The sequence below is a fragment of the Fukomys damarensis genome, unplaced genomic scaffold, assembly GCF_012274545.1.
Source record: "Fukomys damarensis isolate Sample0158 unplaced genomic scaffold, DMR_v1.0_HiC HiC_scaffold_4, whole genome shotgun sequence".
Lineage (NCBI taxonomy): Eukaryota > Metazoa > Chordata > Mammalia > Rodentia > Bathyergidae > Fukomys > Fukomys damarensis.
In genome coordinates, this window is record NW_022900916.1 from 33626039 (window position 1) to 33646110 (window position 20072).

General features: G+C 38.9%; 1 protein-coding gene across 1 annotated transcript in view; it reads right to left on the reverse strand.

Annotated features, from left to right (window-relative positions):
* Positions 1-4515: 4515 nt before the first annotated feature.
* Exoc4 (exocyst complex component 4) overlaps positions 4516-20072 on the reverse strand; it is a 741153-nt gene continuing 725596 nt past the window's right edge. The window contains exon 18 of the mRNA XM_010611733.3: positions 4516-4922. Within this exon, the coding sequence (XP_010610035.1) occupies positions 4685-4922 (238 nt within the window). The 3' untranslated portion in view covers positions 4516-4684. The remainder of the gene's footprint in view (positions 4923-20072) is intronic.

Here is a 20072-nt window from a genome sequence, read left to right on the forward strand (position 1 = left end):
TCTGCCTCAGCCAAATTAGGACAACAACCTCCAGCTGTGTACAGTTCATTACCACTTCTATTCAGGAAAAAAACTTCACTGTATTTCACATCTGGTCATATGCTTATTAATTATGTACTTCTCATAACAACTGTGCCTAATTAGGACAGAGTTGAGACCTTTGTCGAGCCTAGTGATTCTTTATGTTCTCTTGTTCTTAGTACCTCATTACCCTCCCTCCAAATTAGGCCCAATTTGTTTTACATCCTTGCCACATTAAGACAATTGCTCTCAGGTGTGCATATTTCAGCATATACTTTGCTTTTCAAGCAAGATTTTGTTGACCAAAACCTCATTTTCATATCCTGCCAGAAGGGCAGCCACTTCACTGGTCTTCAGATCACATCTGCCTTGAATGGAGTGATTCAAACTTGGGCTTGCTAAGTTCAGGCTGGTCGCTGGTCTCTTTTGTTCTTTATTACAAAATTTCTGTGGCCTGGTCCTGGGGAGGCAGCCACAGCAATCCCTCAGAACAAGAATCCTGAATGCAATGAACACGATCCATCACAGAGCACCAAGAAACAGTAAAGCGTAAACTCCCAGGCTGTGCTCGCCAGCAAGGGCACAGTGAATAGTGAATAGTGACAGTTCCAAGGCTCCAGAGGGCAAAGCTCAGATGAGAGCAACAGGGGGTCTGGGTGAAAGTTTCAGTCCTCAATCCTATCAGATGTCTTCCTAAAAGAAAGGAAGTTCTTAGAGAATTGCGGGGTGGGGAGTACAGACTCTTGCACGAGCAAGATCACAGTGGAAGTTTTAAGCAGCAAGGGGAAGTTTAAGTGCCATGTCACAGAAACTGTCTCTTTTGCTTGCCACTGCACGAATCCCACATCACCTGAGCTGTAAGAGGCAATTATATTTTTCTGACTGAATGAATGAATATATTAGTGCTAAGAAATGTGGATATGACTTGACAGTAAGAATCATCAGGGTTTGGTTGCCACTAATTTAACTTGTCTGTGTTGGAGTTTTTCTTTCCAAGCTATTTGAACCATAGAATAATGACTACTAAGCTTGGCAAACATGCAGGCAAGATTGAAGCCCTAAAGAGGGGCTGGGGCTTGTGAACGGAGTCGCTCCATGCCTAAGGCAGTGATTCTGGGTGGGAAGTCCCACCACAGACTCTGTGTGAATGCTTAACTGATGAGTACGGGCTGTAGGAGGTCAGGCCTGGCATTACCACTGAATTCCAGCCGATCCTGACCCACGTAGAAGAGAACTTGTTTTCAGAGCCCACAAGAAGGTATTGTCCATTTCAGGGAAGGGCAGCACAAGGAATGTACTGTAACCTTGTCTAATCACTGGGAATGCTATTAGCTGCGAAGGGGAGAAAGTTCTAGTTGAGTAAAAAGCTTCAATAACCCCATTGTGAGGCAGGAATAAAAACACCACATTAGGATGAAAGTTCTTGAAACTTTATTAATAGGATGGGTATTTTAAATAGGTGCTGATGGGGTAAAGGGCACAACAATATCTGAAGATTAGTTTTGTTTATAAATTAAGAGGTGTACTGACAGGTGATAATAAGATACCTAAAAGTAACAAAACAAAACCAAACCAAAAAACTGCAGTGGCAACAACTACCAGTACTTCTGAGAACACTACTTGCCAACACATTTCAAGAACTGGACCCAACCTGTTAAATTTAGTTCTTCTTTAAGGAATTTATCCTAAGGGTGGCTAAATTGGGAGAGACTCTTCCCTTACTTTCAGATTCCCTGGGCATGGTAGAAAGGAAAGCAGTTATTTATGACACAGGGTTGTCATGAGGACATAACGTTAGGTACCACACAGCAGGTTGACAGTGAGAAGGAAGCTCTCCCTGGGAGCTGCCATTGCTCACGGAGCTGTCTCTGAGGAGGAGTCTGGGTGAAACAGCCTCAAAGCCCTTTTTCTTCACCTTCATGTTTAATGTCCATCTCAACACTCTGCCAAGGTGCTGTGATTACTGTTGCAGGCACTGTGCCCTATAGTGCTGTCCCTAGTGTACGGGAAATGTACTGACTGGTTCCAGGGCCCTTGTGATTGCTAAAATCCAAGGATGCCCAAGTCCCTTTTCTACACAGTTTCATGATACTGAATATAGCCTATGCACATCCTCCTGTGTCCTAAATCATTTCTAGATTATGTAATATAAATTAGATGGAAATAGGTGTACTCTTTTGAGGGAATAATAACAAAGCAAAAAGTCTGTTCATGGTTATACAGACAGTTTTTTCCATAAGTAGGTATGATCTGTAGTTAGTTGAATCCTAAGGGGCAGAAGCCATAGATAGGAAGGGCCAGTTGTACGTCATCCCATTTGTCCTTTTGTGCAAGAAAATGGCTTGCTTTGTTTTCAGTGCCTTTTTGGTGAGGCCCATCTTGTTGGCCCTTTGAGCTACAACAGCAGACTTTAGGGGGAATGCTCTGTGGCTATTTCTCAGTGTGTATAAAATCTGGGTCCTGTCCTTAGTGGACCTGGGTCTTTTAGCACTTTCTAGTAATGATGCTGAATAGTACAAAACCAGGCTGATAATCTCCCCAAAGTAGGGCATAATCTGTGAAAATCTCTACTTTGTGCCCAGTGATGTCCGAGCCATCCACATCTCCATCTCCATCCATTCAACCATGTGCTGAGTGCGCCGCTGAATGACTTTTTGAAGAATGAAGACTGATGTAATAATCTTCAAAGAAATTTGTGCCTTTAAAGTCTTAGACCAAAGCCCTTTAACCACTCCCACTTCCATGCAAAATTGATGATTTTTCAATTCTATCATTACTGTAAAGTCAAGCAACGAGTCTGCTTTTCCTAAATGCTCCCTGGTTGCAGCTGATTTGCCATTTCTCTGCCAGTTTTCAGAGCTTCTGACATTCTATTCAGCTCAAAACCATGACCCTTTCTATCTCCAGAAACACTATGCTAAGCACTCCCCAGTCCCACTCCTGGCGCTTCTGGCACTGTGGTCACTCAGTTTTATTACCCTGGAGTGGGCAGGATGGAAAAGAGAAATCACAGTGTCTACTCTGGGATGCCATGGCTATTAAGGGGAGGCTTCCAGACCAAAGTGGTCTGTTCTGCTCTCCCTTTATCTTCTTCCACCTGCATCTACACTTTGGTAGATCACTTCCAAGGACCTTATTTGGAGCCATTTGTTTTTCCATGGTGGTTTCCTACACAGGCTCAAATTCGTCTCAGTCAGCCCCCTGACCCATATAACTGTGCAGCATTTCTTCCTTCCAGAAACCCCTGGAAGGCTGTCCTGTAGCTGCCTGCTGGATCCCTGCACAGCTGCCCCACTGTCTGACCCAATTCTGAGCTTAGCCTGAGTGAGCACTCATCAGGATCTGGAGTCAAGTCCATTTCCTAGATAACAGTCATGTCCTCTGTACATCTGCCCTGAGCACAGCAGTACTTGGCACATATTAGGCCATCAGGGGATGTTTGCTGAATAAAGAATGTAAGAAAAGCAACACACCACATTTAAGCTTCTCAAGACAGTTTTTATTTTTTGTTTATTTCGTCAAAACTAAAGTTATTACAAACAGGAACAAAATCAGGTCAGAGACTTTCCTTCTCACCTTTCCATGTGTGTTCAAGATGCTTCCTGACCAGTGCACTGCTGCCTCCTGTGACATGTGACCTTGCACAGCAAGAGGACTTGGGGTCTGGGATAATGGTGAGGTCCAGGAACACAGAGAGCATCTGTACTACAGGAAAGCAACTCCAAAATAGGTTCAGTCGGTGGCCCCACAGTGAGGAGAAATGCCATGGCGGTCCCATCATCCTTGCCCTCAGTTAAGCAAACTCAGGCTACTTTCAGAAATGAGAAATGCCCAGATGCTCATGGGAAGATAAGTAAGCACCTCAGAATCATTTACCCAAAAACGAGGTGAAACAATTCTCTAGCCATTATTTTCTTGGGAACCAGAATGGAAAATTAAGCAAAGAGGGTCAGATCACCTTTCCTTCTTCCATTTTTTAATCACTAATTTATGGCTCTTGGTTTTGACATAGCCAAAATAAAAAGTCAATAAACCAACCAACTGCCTAGCATATAACCAATAGCTACAGCATATAAATTCTCCAGGGGGTTGAGATAAAGGACATTTTCCCCCCTAACTCTAAAGGGTTCCTGTTTTGGTTAGGGAAATTTATTGAAAGCCACAACCAGCTGAGAAGCCATTTATGTGATTTTTGGCAAAAGTAACAGAAAAGAATGCATGTACACATTTCATTGGACTGAAAACCAACAAGGTCAAGAGTAAAAACCCTATTTTTTATGCAACAGAAGACTATTAAGTGACTTTAGGTGGCAGTCTAGTCTGAAAGCTGGAATTTTATATATGCTGGGGAATAAATAAAATATTAGTCATCTATTCACTTTTCAGAGTGTAATAGCTTGGTATCCCTTCCTTCCTTGGCCTACCCCAGCCCCTCTAATCAACTGTACTAATGTAGTTGTTACTGCAAAACATTCTGCATTGCTAACTTCTTTTAGAGCTCATAACAAAAACCAAACCTAAAGAGAAAATAATCCTTACACATTCTTTCCACTAAAGCATCAGCATAGACAAAACTATCCTTGCAAGATACCAAATAACATACCAAATAAAGAAGTGAGTCTGAGGAAACAAAAGCAACCCCACACTACTGTAGCGCACCCCATTAAACAGTAGTTATTTTCTTATCCTTGGTGGCCTGCTTGATGGCCGCCTGCTCGCAGATGATCTCCTTGAGCCTCTGCAGCCTCGTGTTCTGGGTGGTCTGGTCCCCCACTCCCGTCTGACTGCGGTGCAGCAGGGTCAGGGCATGGATGTATTCCAGCTCCGTGTACTTCACACCCTGGTCCACCACCAGGTTCAGGAGCTCGTCGGCCGTGTTGTACAGCATCTCATAGTACTGCCTAGGAGGAAGACAGAGCCCTGCTCAGTGCCATCAGCAGCACCAGTGTCAGCTAAACGGGGATGAAAATGCTCTTGAGCTGTCACGTAAAGGCACAAGATCCCATGATGACTGCAACTGTACTGTATACTTAAAAAGTACCAATAAACTCAATTTTTAAAATGCTGTATAGTAATTAAAAAAAGGAAAATGCTCTTGAAATGTTAATTTGTTTACTTATTCCATAAACACTTACTAATCACCTGGCAGTCTGGTTTTGTTCCAGTCAGTCCTTCATTTGTTCATCCATCATTTACTATTGGAGTCTTTATAAAACAGATTTTTTTTCCTCCATAAAGTGGATAACAATAGTACCTATCTCTTAGGGTTACTGGAAGAATTGATTGATTAATGTATATAAAGCAGTTAGAAGGGTGGCACTTCATAAAGGTAAAGTCTTCTTAGAAATAATAATGTGTTAATAAAAATACAATAAAAGTAACAGCATGGCCTTTTCCCTCAAGAAGTTCCAAGACAAGTAGGAAAGGGAAACAGAAACCTAGAAAGAACAATTTTATTGCTGGTGACAGAGTTCCTTCCGCTGCCTGGTGCCATTTAACCCTTGCTACCCCCAGGAAGCTACAACTTCCTTTCCTTGGATAAGGAAACCGAAGCCAAGGGGAATTAGAAGACTTGTCCAGTGTCACAAAGACACACCACTTATCATCCCTAAAACCAGCATTTCCGCTACTTTGTGTGTACTCAGTGTATGCGGGACTCTGAGCCACCACCAGCACGACCATTCCCAAGTACGCAGGGGGTTGTGCAGGCTCTGAGCCAGCTTTGCCAACACAGCTTGTCAGCAAGGGACCGGGGCCTCCTGGGGCACTGTTCATTTTCTTCTCTCTTCCTGATATGAAGGGAGCTTTGCCAGGATGGAGGATAGATTCAGGCAGGATCAGGATCACTGGTTTAAATCCTGTGTTACTGGACTCAGGGCCTTGGATTTGTTTCTTTATCAGGAATATCTTGGAAAAAACACACATTCTAAAATGAAGCCATCCTTGGGTAGTGGATATAGTCTAAGAGCTTTGTAATTTCGAGAGTATTTCATAAATTACTGCTGCAATGGAAATGTGATCAAGAAAAGTTCTGGCATCTTTTCATTTGGTTGGTCTACTTTCTGTGCTGCTGACCCTATTTTTCTAATTAACATGCAATTAAAAAATAGAATACTTTAAAAAATGTTTTTGTAGTGAAGATTCAACCCAGATAGTGCTAAGGTACATTCTTAGCCTTTAAAAATTTTTTTTATTTTGAGTCAGTTTTGCTAAATGGCTCAGGTAGGGCCTTGAACTTGCCAGCATCCTGTCTCAGCCTCTTAAGTACCTGGGATTATAGGCATGTACCACCATGTCTAGTGAGAAATAATATTGTCTTGTGATATTCTATGCAAAGTAATGGGAATGAAAGTGGTCCTTTTAGATGGGCAACTAAATGAATCTCTTCTAGGAGTAAACTGTTCAGCATCACTATGTAGAGGGTCTTCTTAGGGCTACTTGTCTCCCTCAGACCCCACTGTTTACTGGTACATTTAAAGCAATTTAGAGAGACTCTGCTTCAAAATAAAAAACAAAAAGGGGCTGGGGATATAGTTCACTGCAAAAGCTCTGGGTTCAATCTTCAGCACCACAAAACAATAATAACAACAACAACAAAACATACTGTAGGAAGATGTTTCTTTTTTTGTTTTGTTTTGTTTTGGTTTGGGTTTTTTTGGTACCGGAGATTGAATTCGGGTCCTTGTTGCTTGCAAGGCAGGTGGTGGAACCACTGAGCTAAGTCCCCAGCCCAGAAGATGTTTCATGTTTGGCCTATGGTTTCATCTGTTTTCTCTACGCAATGGCTTCTTCCCTGATACTGGCCTTTATTTTGAGAAATGAGGCTGTATACCATTTAATTCTGTTTCCCTTAAATGCACAAGTGAGGGAAAGAGCTGCATCTTTAGGGAAAATTCTTTTTTTTTTTTCTTTTTATTTTGGTACCAGGGATTGAACTCAGGACCTTGCACTTGCTAGGCAGGTGAGGTGCCACTCAGCTAAATCCCTGGACCCTTAAAGTTAGAAGGGACTTGAAACTTGAAATTTCTAGACTACTGGTTTTTAAATTTCAGAGCGCCTTACTATGAATACCTGGGCAGCTTATGAAAAGAGCAGAGTGCTGAGGTCCCATCCCCAGATATGGTGATTGTGAAAGAATCTAAGCCAGCCAGCACTCAGCCAGAACCTGTTTGGGAGGGGAACAGTTACACAGCATTCCCATCTCTGCTAGCCAGGACCTAAAAGCAATGGGGTAGGCTATAGAAGCAGTGGTGAATGGTTTGTGATATTTTTTCACTAAAATTAAGCCAAAAGAATTGAGGTTTTTACATTATGATGCTGATGTTTTCATCATTTATCTTAAGAAGTAACACTGAATGGTAACATTGTAGCTCAGAAGCAACTGGATTTCTTTTGAAAAGTCAGATGAATTGTTTCCAGGGATACTGGCTGGTTTTCTACAGAGACTGTAGTTCCATGCTGGGAGCAAACAACAAGACAAAGACACCTGGGTTTCTAGTCCTGGATCATCCAGTGATAAGTGACAAAGGCCATGCCACTTAAATCCTTAATGTTTCAATATCCTCTGTGCACTGAAGGCCTTTATAAATCCCAGAATGACACCCTGAAGTGGACTGAGAGATGAAAAAGAGTTCTCAAGAGCTGTAGATGAACAATGTGCCAGAACCGCAAAGCTGAGTTATTAAACAAAATTGACAGGTAACTGATGGTGTATTTTCTATAGTTAGGGAAAAATTTCCTTATAACCATGATGATATATTAGATCATAAGAAAACATAAATATTTAAAGACAGAATGAAATTCATTTATCTTTCAGAAAGGTACCCAGTAGCAAGGACTAATAAATCGGCATAGCAACAGTTAGATGGGGTGGTGAGGAAAGGGTGCCACAAGGTGCCCTAAGGGAAAGCAGGAGAATGCCCCAAACTCTGCAATTAGAATGAGCTTCCCTGATAAACACTGACAGACTGAAATGAAATCATGTAACCCCACAGGGATGAATAACTGAGCAGTACTCACAGAGGCCTCAGGAAAATGAAAGTTTGATCTTTATCATCAAGTACTAAAATAGCAGCCATGGCTTCCAGGGCACCACCTTTTATATAAGTGGCACTTTACTTAGCTTCCTGGATGGGATCAGTGAACACACATTTGATTTAGATATTTTCTGGCTCATGACTTAGAGAAAAAGTCTCTTCATATCCCATAATGTTCAGAGAGCAAGTGCTAGATGTGGAACAGATATCCGACTTCAAAGACCAAGGAGTTCCACAGTATCCTGGTGGACAGAACGTTCTGCGAGGAGCTGTCTGCCTTCCCAGGGTTTCTTTTACCCTTTGCCATATGTCTTTGGGCAGCTGCTTCCATGGCAGTGTGAGCAGCAGAGAAGGCAAGGGGTGGAAGCGAGATGACACGTAGCCTGGCCTTTGGTCACAGTCCATAGCACGACACCATGGATACTCTGTCTCATACAAACAATTATTTTCTCCTATCAACCTCATGTTTGTTTATCAACAGACTGTTCTTCCTTGTAATGTTTTTCCCTCCTGGTGCTGGGCATCAAATACTCTACCACTGAGCTATACTCCTATTCCTCTTACTTTATTTTAATGTCATTGCATTGCCACTGTCTCCCCCATTGATTCTGTCTGAAAGTAGTTTCACTAATAAACATATTTTGATAAGATGGGAGGATCATTTTAAAGTTTTATATATATGTATGCATATTTATAATATATATAATATATATATATATATGCTATCTTTACCTTTCTCTGATTAGAAAATTAATACAAGCACCATATAGAACATATAGGCCATACAGAAAGATTATATGGAAAAAAGATTAGTCATATAATTCTAACATAAAGATATGCAATGTCTGTAATATTTTCTTATATTTCATCTTCCTTTGATGTAGTATTTTAGCCAATTTCTTTCTTATGGTTGAAATATTTAGGCTAAAACACAATTGGACACTTGGATTGTTTCCAATTATAAAAAACTTTCTTTTCTGAGGATAGATTTCTAAAAGCAGAATTAGTTGAGAGGTAAGTATATTGTTTAGAATGCTTGCATTTGTCAATATTGCCAAATTGCTTTTTGATTTTCAATATATGTAGAGATGTAAGTACAAATTGTTGATTTTTTATTTTTGATTATTAGTACTTTTCTGATATTTTACAAAGGCTTTTCATAAATTTTCATAGACATACAAAGCAAGGGGAGGTTGAGTATCTTGTCCCTTGTTCTACACCTCCAGTGTTGGTATGCTCAATGTAAAAGTAACCACTGCATCTTCTGCAAGTTACTGCAAGTAGTTACAGTTTTACATTGTGTAAAGCAAGGGAAGAAAGCTTTGCTAAAACCATCTCTTCCCAGTGCAACTCTCCTTCCTGTGCCTGCAGTCCTGGGTGTGAGTGACAGGAAGGCCTTGAATGGAGAACTGGCCAAAGTTCCTGACAAAGCTTGGCCATCTGTCTAACTTTATTTGGTGGAATTTAGAGTCTAGTCCCTGAAAAGAAACTATGCTTCTAAATGTAGTCATTCCTTGCCACCTGCAGGGGATTGGTTCCAGGACCCCCAGACTCAAGTATTTATATATAACTTACATATATCCTCCCATATGTTTTAAATCATCTCTAGATTTATAATACCTAAAACAATGTAAATACAACACAAATATTGTTACACTGCAGTGACAAGGAAAAAACTTCTATACACAGTACAGATGGAAGTTTTGTTCCTGAATACTCCTGTCTTTGGCTGATTGAATCCATGTGTGCAGGATTCATGGATATGGGACATGTGAATGAGTCTGACCAACTGTACACAGCTATGTTTCATAATCTGTCTTGGTTCCCGTAATGTTAATAATGTGTAATTTTTAGGTATATCAATATAGTTGATCCTTTTAAATAGGTACTATAATTATTCACATTTGACAGATGAGAAAACTGAGCTATAAGTATGAGTGACTTGTCTAAGGCCTCTAAGTGAATGAGCCTACAAAACCATTGTTACACATATTTTATACTGTAGAAAGCAAGGAAAGAATAATTGCAAAGAAAATTTGTATAGCTAGTTCATTTTTACTCATGATTTTGGAAATACACATTAAACAAAATTCCTGTGCTACCTAAACTGTCTTCCACGGTAATAGGAAGAACCGATATTGTATCAATTTAAAATTCACTTACACAAATTTTCAGTCATATTTGAATAACATGGGATTTAATCTGGGAATTCAGTGCTCCAAACTTAAACTTAAGCATTTAATTCAGAGGTTACAGAAAAGATTTTTGTTTTTTTCACCTTATTATCTATCTTTTGGCCCCTCCAAGCTTGGAAGTAATTGTTGTTTTAAAAAGTTGGCTGCCCTTCTGATTCATCATTTCTTTGAAGAAGGGAGATAAGTACTCTTTTTGTTCTAAAAGGGAAGCTCTTAAACACCATTGGTGGGAATGTGTAGCCCTATGGAAAACAAAATGGAGATTTCTTTAAAAATATAGAACTACCATATGATCCAGGAATCCTACTACTGGTCTTATACAAAAAAGGAAATAAAATCATTATATCAAAGAGGTACTTGTACTCCTCTCCTACTTTTTGCAGCAGTATTCACAATGGGCAAGATATGGAATCGACCAAGGTGTCCACCAAGAGATGCAAGAGTAAGGAAAATGTAGTACATATACATAGTGGAAAATTATTCAGTTACAAAAAAGAATGAAATCCTGTCATTTGCAGCAATTTAGATGGAACTGAATGGAAGTCATTATATTAAACCAGATATTGAAAGACAAATGCCGCATATTTTCATTTATTTGTGGAAACTAAAAAGCCACCTTACAGTAGGAAGAGGTGGAAGAGTGCACACTAGATATTGAGAAGGGTCAGGGAAAGAGGATAGAAAGAAGTTGAATAAGGGCACCAAAACAGTTAAATAGTAGGAATTTATTCTAGTTTTGTATAGTACAGTGTTATGGCTTGTATCTAGATGTCCCCACCAAAGTCTCATGCACTCATAGGTGGGGCTTTTTGGAGGCGGCTGGATATAGGGTGTGTAAATATGGATTAAGCATGTGTGATAACTAAATTAATCCAATGATTGGTTTAGCATAGTTCTGGGTATGGATAATGTGAAAGCCCACCATGGATGTAGGTGGTACCATCCAATAGTCTTGTAGCCTGGATAGGATAAGAGAAAAAGGAAGGCTGTTGCTTGCTACTTTCTGCCTCCCCTGCCATGGACTTCTTCTCAGGCATGCTGCTCTGCCTTGGACCTAGCCCACTATGAACTAAAATCTCTAAAAATTGTGAGCCACAATAAATCTTTTCTCCTTTAACTTTGGGTATTGGGTATTTTCTCAGCAATAAAAAGTAACCAAGGCACATAGTAAGCTGACTATTGTTAGCAAAAATCTATGATATATTTGAAAATAACTAGAAGAGTATGATAGTTTCCAACATATAGAAATGATTAATATTTGAGGATATGGAAGTGCTTATTACCCCGAATTGATCATTACATACTGTACCTTTTAAATATGTTAAAATATTATATCTCAATTAAAAAAACACTCTCTTCTAGTTCCTGAAACAAAGGTAGCACAGTATTAGTATAAACAAGAGAAATAAGAACTGTAGCTGACTTCTAAAATACAAGCTTGAGAGGGGGAAGAACTGACAGTGAACTGCAGTATTTATTTATTTATTTATTTATTTTTTTGGTACCGGGGATTAAACTCAGGTGGGTCCTTGTGCTTGTGAGGCAGGCGGCAGAACCACTGAGCTAAATCCCTGGCCCAGGCAGTACTGATTGTAGCTCCCAAAATTATTTTTAGTCAATACAGATTGATATTCCTTATCTGAAATGCTTGGGACCACAGTGTTTTGAATTCACATTTTGGAATGTTAATATATACAGTATATAATCAAATATCTTGGGGAAGGGACACAAAATTCGTTTATGTTTCACATACCCCTGGCTATGATTTAGATATGGTTTGAGGTTGATGTGTTAGGAGGCTTGGTCCCCAAGATGGCAGTTCTGGTAAGTGGTGAAGCCTTTCAGAGGTGGGACATAATGGCAGATTCTTAGGTCATTGGGCATGCTGTCCTTATAAGGAAATACTGGTTTCCTGCAGTGAATTTTGGGAGAGAGAGCTATTATGAAAGCCTGGGCTGACCTCTGTGTCATTCTCAAACTTACTATATCAAGATGTGATCTCTTGTTCTTGCATATCTCTGACCATTGCCACCCGCCATGACATGATACAGCTAGGGGGGGCCTCACCAGAGCTGAGCTGATGTAGGAACTCTACATCTTTAAACTCTAAATCTGTGACCTAAATAACCCTATTGTCTTCAGAAGTAGCTTGCCTCAAGTATTTCATTACAGTCACAAAACTCTAACAACATTTATATAATATTTTTAGTAAGCCTGCAATTTGACTGCAACCTGTCAAGTGAGGTCAGGTGTAAAAGTTTCCACTTGTGGCATCATGTTGGTGCTCAAAAATTTTTGGAATTTGGAGAATGTCAGACTCATACTTTTATATTAGGAATGCTTAACTGCATTTGGGGTATTTCAAGCACTTTAGCAGAAACTCAGAGGTAAAAAGGACCACTACATTTTCAGGTGAAACACTCAACTCTTACTTTCACTACCTCCTCAATGGTACATATGATCATAAACAGGGAAATGGAAGAAAAGAAAAGATAGAACTGAATTATTCATAAAGTGGATAACCATTTCATAAATAATTGAGAGGTGGTTATAGCAGAAAGATTTGGAGAATACTCAAGAGATCAATTAACCTTAGATTCTGGTTATGTCTCTATTGCTGTCAGCTCTTTGGACATGTTTCCCAGGTGAAAATCAGAGAGGTCACAGCAGACGCTGTTCAAACACCATGGAGTATTTGGATTTCACAACCTTTATAGAGCATTCACTCCTATTCCTTTACTACCACAGGGCTTTCATCAGAATCAGCTGATGCTGACTTCTAACAAGCAGTGGTAGGCAAGATGCATTAGCAGCAGATTTGGAAACATCCTGAACAAGTGTAATCTTAGCTCCAATGGACCGCTAATAAAATAATGGTAATCCTATGTGTCATAGAATAAACTAGTTTATTGAAAAATATAATATAATATCCCTTAAAGAGCTTACAGTTTATGCCAGACATGACTGAAAATTCTAATTTTCAAGGAGTTGATGTTACTTCCACTCCAGGAATGAAGAAACTAAGATAGAAGAGGAAGCTAAATAATTTTCAGTTAGTGGCAAAATTAGATTAATATGCCACATTGGGATAGTTTTTTTTAAAACACTCTTCTCACCAGATTGTGCAGGTTTTTGTCCTGGGCAGACCACTCTAGAATTAAAAAGTGGTCTTTAGGGCCAGGGATTTAGCTCAGTGGAGCCACCTGCCTCACAAGGGCAAGGTCCCAAATTCGAACCCTAGTATCAACAGAAAAAGGTCTTTAGAGAAGATGTTGCCTATGTTTCTTCAGATGCTGGCAGAAAACCATGTAAGAGGTAGAAATAGGCTGCCAGACTGGCTTTCAGTCTTGCTTGGGTTTCTTTGATCAGTCAGCTACCTACCTTTTCTTCACAGAAAGTGATATAATCCTCCACCCTAATGTGAGAGACTTTGGGTTAAATTTCTAGCACCACAAAAAAAACTATTTTAAAGAATAACTCTCTTAACTACTATGTTTTAGCAAAGCTTGGGGTGTCTTCCGCAGACTTTAGAAGTTGTCATCAGCTATGTTCATTCTTCTGAGGAACATACTGACCCTTGTGATGGTCAGCAGCAGCCCGGCCCTGGCTTTATTTCTCTTCAGAAAATATTGCTCAGGGCTTGGGATTAAGCTCAGTGGTTCTGCCTCCTGCCTCACAAGTGCAAAGGCCTGAGTTCGACCCCCAATGCCAAAGACAAAACAAAACAAGAAAATATTGCTCAAAAACAAAGAGAATTTCCACCTTTGTTGAGAGGATGACTCACTCCCAGAGGCAGTTACAATAATTGGAATGGGAGAAAATATCTGTTTCCTTAGTTGGCAACTTTGCTCTCTCGCCAGCCTTGGAATTCATTCTAAATTTATAAATGTCAATGGCTGAAATTTCCTCAACCACTTAACGATTCGTATGTCAGTATCTGCTACATCAGATAATTTTTTAAAATTAAGTTTTCTACAACAGGGGTAGAGCAGGATCTGCATTTTAAATTCAGTACAATTAAAATTGTCTCTCTTTGGTCTGGCACTGTCTTTGGTCAAGGCCCATTTGTATGAATAATTATGCAGTACATTAAGAAGTCTGCTCAATTCCTTCTCCTATTTTGAAGCTTTTAATAAATATTGATCAGGCATATTCTGTTTGCACTTGCCAAAGCAATTCTGATGGATTCATCTTCTGATGTTATCAAATAATGAAATATGAAAGAGTGAATAGAATTACCCTCTTGTTCTGTGATTTTTTTATTTAGGCCCTTCATTTTACTTTCATAATTGTGTTTGTCTCATACTTGTATAAATGCTCTTTTGATTATCAAAAGGTGAACCTGGGTTAAGAAGAGCTATACTGTGCTGAATATCACTTTAGAGTCTTTTTAATTAAAAAAATAGTTTATCAAATACCCCTAGAGAGTCTTTTCAATTTTTAAAAATAATTTATCTAATATAATGGGTTAATAAAAGGATACAATATTATTCACTTTGGTGACCACAAAGCTACCTATTGTTTACCATCTTGCATGAGCTTCTTACAACTGCATATTATCTCTTTCACTGCTTAGATAAGTGAGAAATAATTGTTAAGGTATACTGAGCAGAGGCTCTATGGTTTTTTCAGTTTCAGGTAATGAAATGGAATTATTAACTTTTCAATAAATAATGCGAAGTATTTCTTCAAAAGGAAACCTACTATTATCATTATTAATGTTTAGAAAAGCCCAATAACATTTAAAATGATTATATAACACAAAGGTACGGTCCTTGGCTTCAAGAAGGCTTTTATTTATTCTGCAAAAAAAAAAGTCAGCTGGATGTGGTGGTACATATCTATAATTCCCAACTATTGGGGTGGCTGAGATAGGAGTACTGAAAGGTTGAGGGCTTAGCAAGACCTTGACTCTCAAAACAAAAAGAGATGGAGATGCAGCTCTGTAGAAGAGTGCCCCTGTATATGATCATTAGTACAAGGAAAAAAAAGATGAAATCAATCAATCATCAATCAATCCAAATCTAGATCAAAGATATTCAAGACAAAAGGCAAATGTTTTAATTTAAAATATAGCAAAGCTGGTGCCTGCCAGTCTGCCAGTCTGCCTTTCTGCTCCTTATTTCTTAGTACATGAAAAAGAAGAGTTGGAGGGTACTAGACAAGGGAAAGAAACCAAGGCTTGGGGGAAGTAATGATTAGAGTTTGTAATGGGATGGAGAAGTGAGTGGCTAATGGGCTTTGGGCTTCTCCATCCATCCATCCATCCATCCATCCATCTATGGTGCTGGAGAATGAACAGTGCAGGTCCTCATCTATGCTAGAGAAGTGCTCTACTACTGTGCTATATATCCAGCCCAGTTCCTGCATTTGTAACATAGGGGTCTCAAGGACCTGGAAATGTCTGGGGAGGAAGGTCACTAGAGATAGCTTAGACTGCATATGTTTGACAGAAAAATCATGCCAAAAAGGCCAAGGTAATGAATCGACTGTAGTCAATGCCAATCACAGTAGTTCTGTTTTGTGGCTATCAACTGCTCTACCTCACAATTACTCTGAGGCAGGGGCTGGGTGATGGTGAAGGCATCATTCACAGCCTCTCGTTACTGCTATTGGGTTAGTGTTTGCTTTAGCCCTTGCATCTCTGAAAACACCTCAAAACAGTTTCGTCTCAGCAAAAAATAATAAATATTTAGGACTGAAGAGGCAGAAAAGAAAAAGGGTTGGAAGATGATCTTAAAAAAAAAAAATCAGTGGATTATTTGAAAAGTGTGAGCATGTGCAAATCAGAGGTCCCAATAGCAAACACTTGAGGAGGGTGCATTAACTAAACCCTTAGGTTATTTACAAAAGAGGGAAAACCTAAATAAACCAAAGCTTCAAAATGCGCCACCTGAGATTCAAGGACATGTGATTCAGAATGGATGTCAATTAGAAAAATAATGGGCTAAATAGGAAGGAGCTAATGGAAATATGTACAGAATCCAGCAGAGTTTAATTAAGGACCCAAAGACTCTGACAAATGTGATGGATAGCTGTGGGAGCAATGTGAATTTAGTGGATGAAGAGACCATTGTGGCTGCTACATATTTGCATGCCAGCGAACCATCTGATATAGTGCCTCTAAAAAAATACAACTAACAAAATGAATTTATTCTGAATGGCTACCTCTGAGAGGACATAGGCTGAAAAACAAACAAAGGGTGATGATAAAATGCAGTCAAGAAATTTAAAGGGGAAAACATCTAGTGAATTCTAAGGACACTGGCTTTATAACTGATTTATGTAATACCTTAATTAATGTGCAGGAAGATACAGAGTGGTGGAAAGGTCAAATATTAGTAAGTGGGGACAGGCTGGAAACAGCAACAAAAACAGAGAAACAATGGGAAGGACTCCAGAGTATTCAAAATTAGGGGAAGCAAGGCTGGGGATTTAGCTTAGTGGCACTGTGCCTGCCTCACAAGCACCTGAGTTTGATCCCCGGTACTGGAAAAAAAAATTAGGGTTAGCAAACAACAAAAGGAGATTCACTGTGGAGAAATCCAAGCGAATATGTCTGGAAGAAATTGTGACCACCTATATTCAATAGTGGGGAGAAACCTTAGAACGGTGTGGAGGGGAAGGGCTGTGAATTAGGGCATTTCTCACTTCCTTTAAAAAAACAGTACATGCAGACATGTTCTGGACTGCTTCTTGATTTCAATTTAATTCAAATGATTTAAGGGTGATAAACTAGTGACTAAGACAGGTGGTCAGTGTCCAAGTTGTGCTTGATCTTAATGTGTTGCTGATTGTATCAGTTGGGGTAAAGCATTGCTGTTGATTTGATGAGCTGTTTTCTCTGATGTTATGAAGATGAGAATGTCTGTGGGTCGTTAGAGACACAGAAGCTGGGGTGCAACTATATCAGGAAGACTTGGGTGATAATCCAGAGATTAAACCAAGGACAGTCTGACAACAAAAATTAAAATGAGAAAACACTTAAGCAAGACACAAGGACAGACTTCCAGTTCACCAATGGCAAACAGTAGGGCAAATGAGGATGAAAAGGCCGATAGTGAACCACCAGGACACCCTGAGCTCAAAGCACAGGAAGTAGCAAAACAGATCAATCAGGCTCTAGAAAAATTTAAATCAGAAGTAATTTCCCAGATAACCACAGAGATAGTGAGCAAAATGGAAGTCGTGATTCGAGACTCTAGAGCAGAAACTGACAAAAAAATAGATGAGCTCAGGACCATGATAGAAGCTATGAAGGCCCAGCATAAGAAAGAAATGGACAAAATAAACACCCAACATAGGAGAGAAATGGAATCCATAAAACGGATTCAAAGGGAGATCCAGGAGATTAAACACTCTATTGAAAGTGTACACAACAGAATAAAAGAATGCGAAGATAGGCTCTCAGATATAGAAGATAAGATTGCAGTCAGTGACCATGAAAAGAGAGGTCTCTTAAAAACAGTAAGAGATCATGAGAAATCGATCCAACAACTCCTAGATGATGCAAAGAAGAATAACATAAGACTGATAGGAATACATGAAGTAGCAGGAGAACATATAAATGACTTTAAAAAGCTGTTTGCAGAATTAATGACAGAAAACTTCCCAAACAGAGGGGAAGAATTTGACATTCAGATAACTGAGGCATATAGGACCCCAACTAGCTACAATCAAAAAAAATCTACACCTAGACATATAATAATCAAGATCCCAGAAACCCAACAGAAGAACAAAATACTACAAGCAGTAAGAGAAAAGAAACAAATCACATACAAAGGAAAGCCCATCAGAATCACAGCAGACTTTTCAACACAAACCCTTGGGGCAAGGAGAGCCTGGAATGAGATATTTCAAGTACTAAAAGAGAACAACCTCCAACCTAGACTGATGTATCCAGCAAAACTCTCTTTCAAAATGGAGGGGGAAATAAGACACTTCCATGACAAAGAACACCTGAGAAACTACATGAATACCAAACCAGCACTACAAGCAATTCTAAACAAGATCCTAGAAAAAGACAATGAAGGCAACAACACCATGAGGCCCAACAGAGCAAATCAAATAGGCAAGGCAAGAAATTAAAAGGAGAAGGTGAAAAAGTAAAAAGAGTCAACAAAAGGCCAATAACATGTCAATAATAAGTCAGTACATATCAGTTATAACCAGCAATGTCAATGGCCTCAACTCACCAATCAAGAGAAATAGACTGGCAAAATGGAATAAGAAGCAAAATCCAATAATATGTTGTATACAAGAAACACACCTAGTGCAAAAAGAAGCCCATAGACTGAAAGTGAAAAGATAGAAAACAATTCTCCATGTGACAGGAGCCCAGAAAAAAACAGGGGTAGCAATCTTATTTGCAGACAAAGTAAATTTCAAACCAAAACTGAATCTAGTACTATTGATGTAGGACAGTACTGTATCATACCTCAATGAATGTAAAATATCTAGTACCTGCTTTATGATACATAGTAGGGACCGTGCTTTATCAGAGCTACATTTAATGGTATTACTCTAGAATGTTCTCTTTCCAGATGATGATTACGAGGCTAACAGAAAAAATGGTGCCAGGTACCACAACAGCAACAGAACTTTGCTGTTGTCTGGATATTATTCTTTTCTTTGTTGTTGTTTTTTTTTAATGGAATGTGCTGAATGTCTGTAATTTTGTTCAGATGACTGCAGAACCTGGAAAAGTTGTTGCTGCTATCGATGCATAACATACTATTATTAGTGTTTATATATATACACACACACACACACACACACACACACACACACACACACACATATATAAATTGAATTTTGGGAAACTTTAACGGTGCTGCCAACTTTGGAAAAAGTCATCCCAATTTACTGTGTTGAGTTGGCATTGTACAGAAATGGACAACCATTTTGGTCTAGAAATGTTAATTTATTTTTATTTTTATTTTTTTCCACGTGTACAGGGGTAACACATCGTACTAAATATGTAAGGTCATATCTACATGGGTTTGATTACAGAAACTAATAAAGTATTCTCTAAATAATGAAAATAAGAATAAGATAAGACTATAAGAGCGAAAAGCAATTTAAATATGTTCAGGGGCCATTTTCATCTCCAGAATTAAGGATTATTTTGATGTTACATCATTGCCTTTTCTCTTTTACTTTCTTTTTTAGTTTTATTTTAGGATTCCCTATTTTTAATGTTCATACAGAGATTTCTTTAACTGAAATACCGAATAGTTTCTTTGGTGTAAAAAACTACAATAGTACACAGGATCCTAATGAGATAATTAATAATGTGAAATAGGAAGTAAAGGGCTAAAGGTGTAGGGAAAGTGGGAAGGGTGGGGGAAATGTAATAAGGGAGAGGAAAAAAATATGAGAAACTGAAAAAATGGAAATGAAGTGTTTGTAAATGGAGAGGGAAGGAGGGGGTGAAGGGAGGGCAGGGACAAGGGGAAAAATGAGAATCAAGACCTATTATGTAAAGGTACAGAATCCCAATGATGAATGTAATTGTATTGTATACCTAGATTGTACCAATAACCTCAATAAAAAGAAAAAAAATACAAAACAAAAAAAACAGTACAAATAACTGATGGTAATTCTTGTCTTCTTTTATGTTTCATAGTTCTTTCTTGTTTTATATCATAAACCAACAGAAAGAAAATCAGAAAAGAACATCACAGAGGGTTAAAAGGACAGAGGGTTGGGGGAAAACAGAAGAGTAAGAGATCAGTCCAACGATCTCCTCCAAATGTCAGATTATCAATAAGTGAGGTTTTTCCTTTATCACCTTATTTAAAATGATACTGCTCCATTC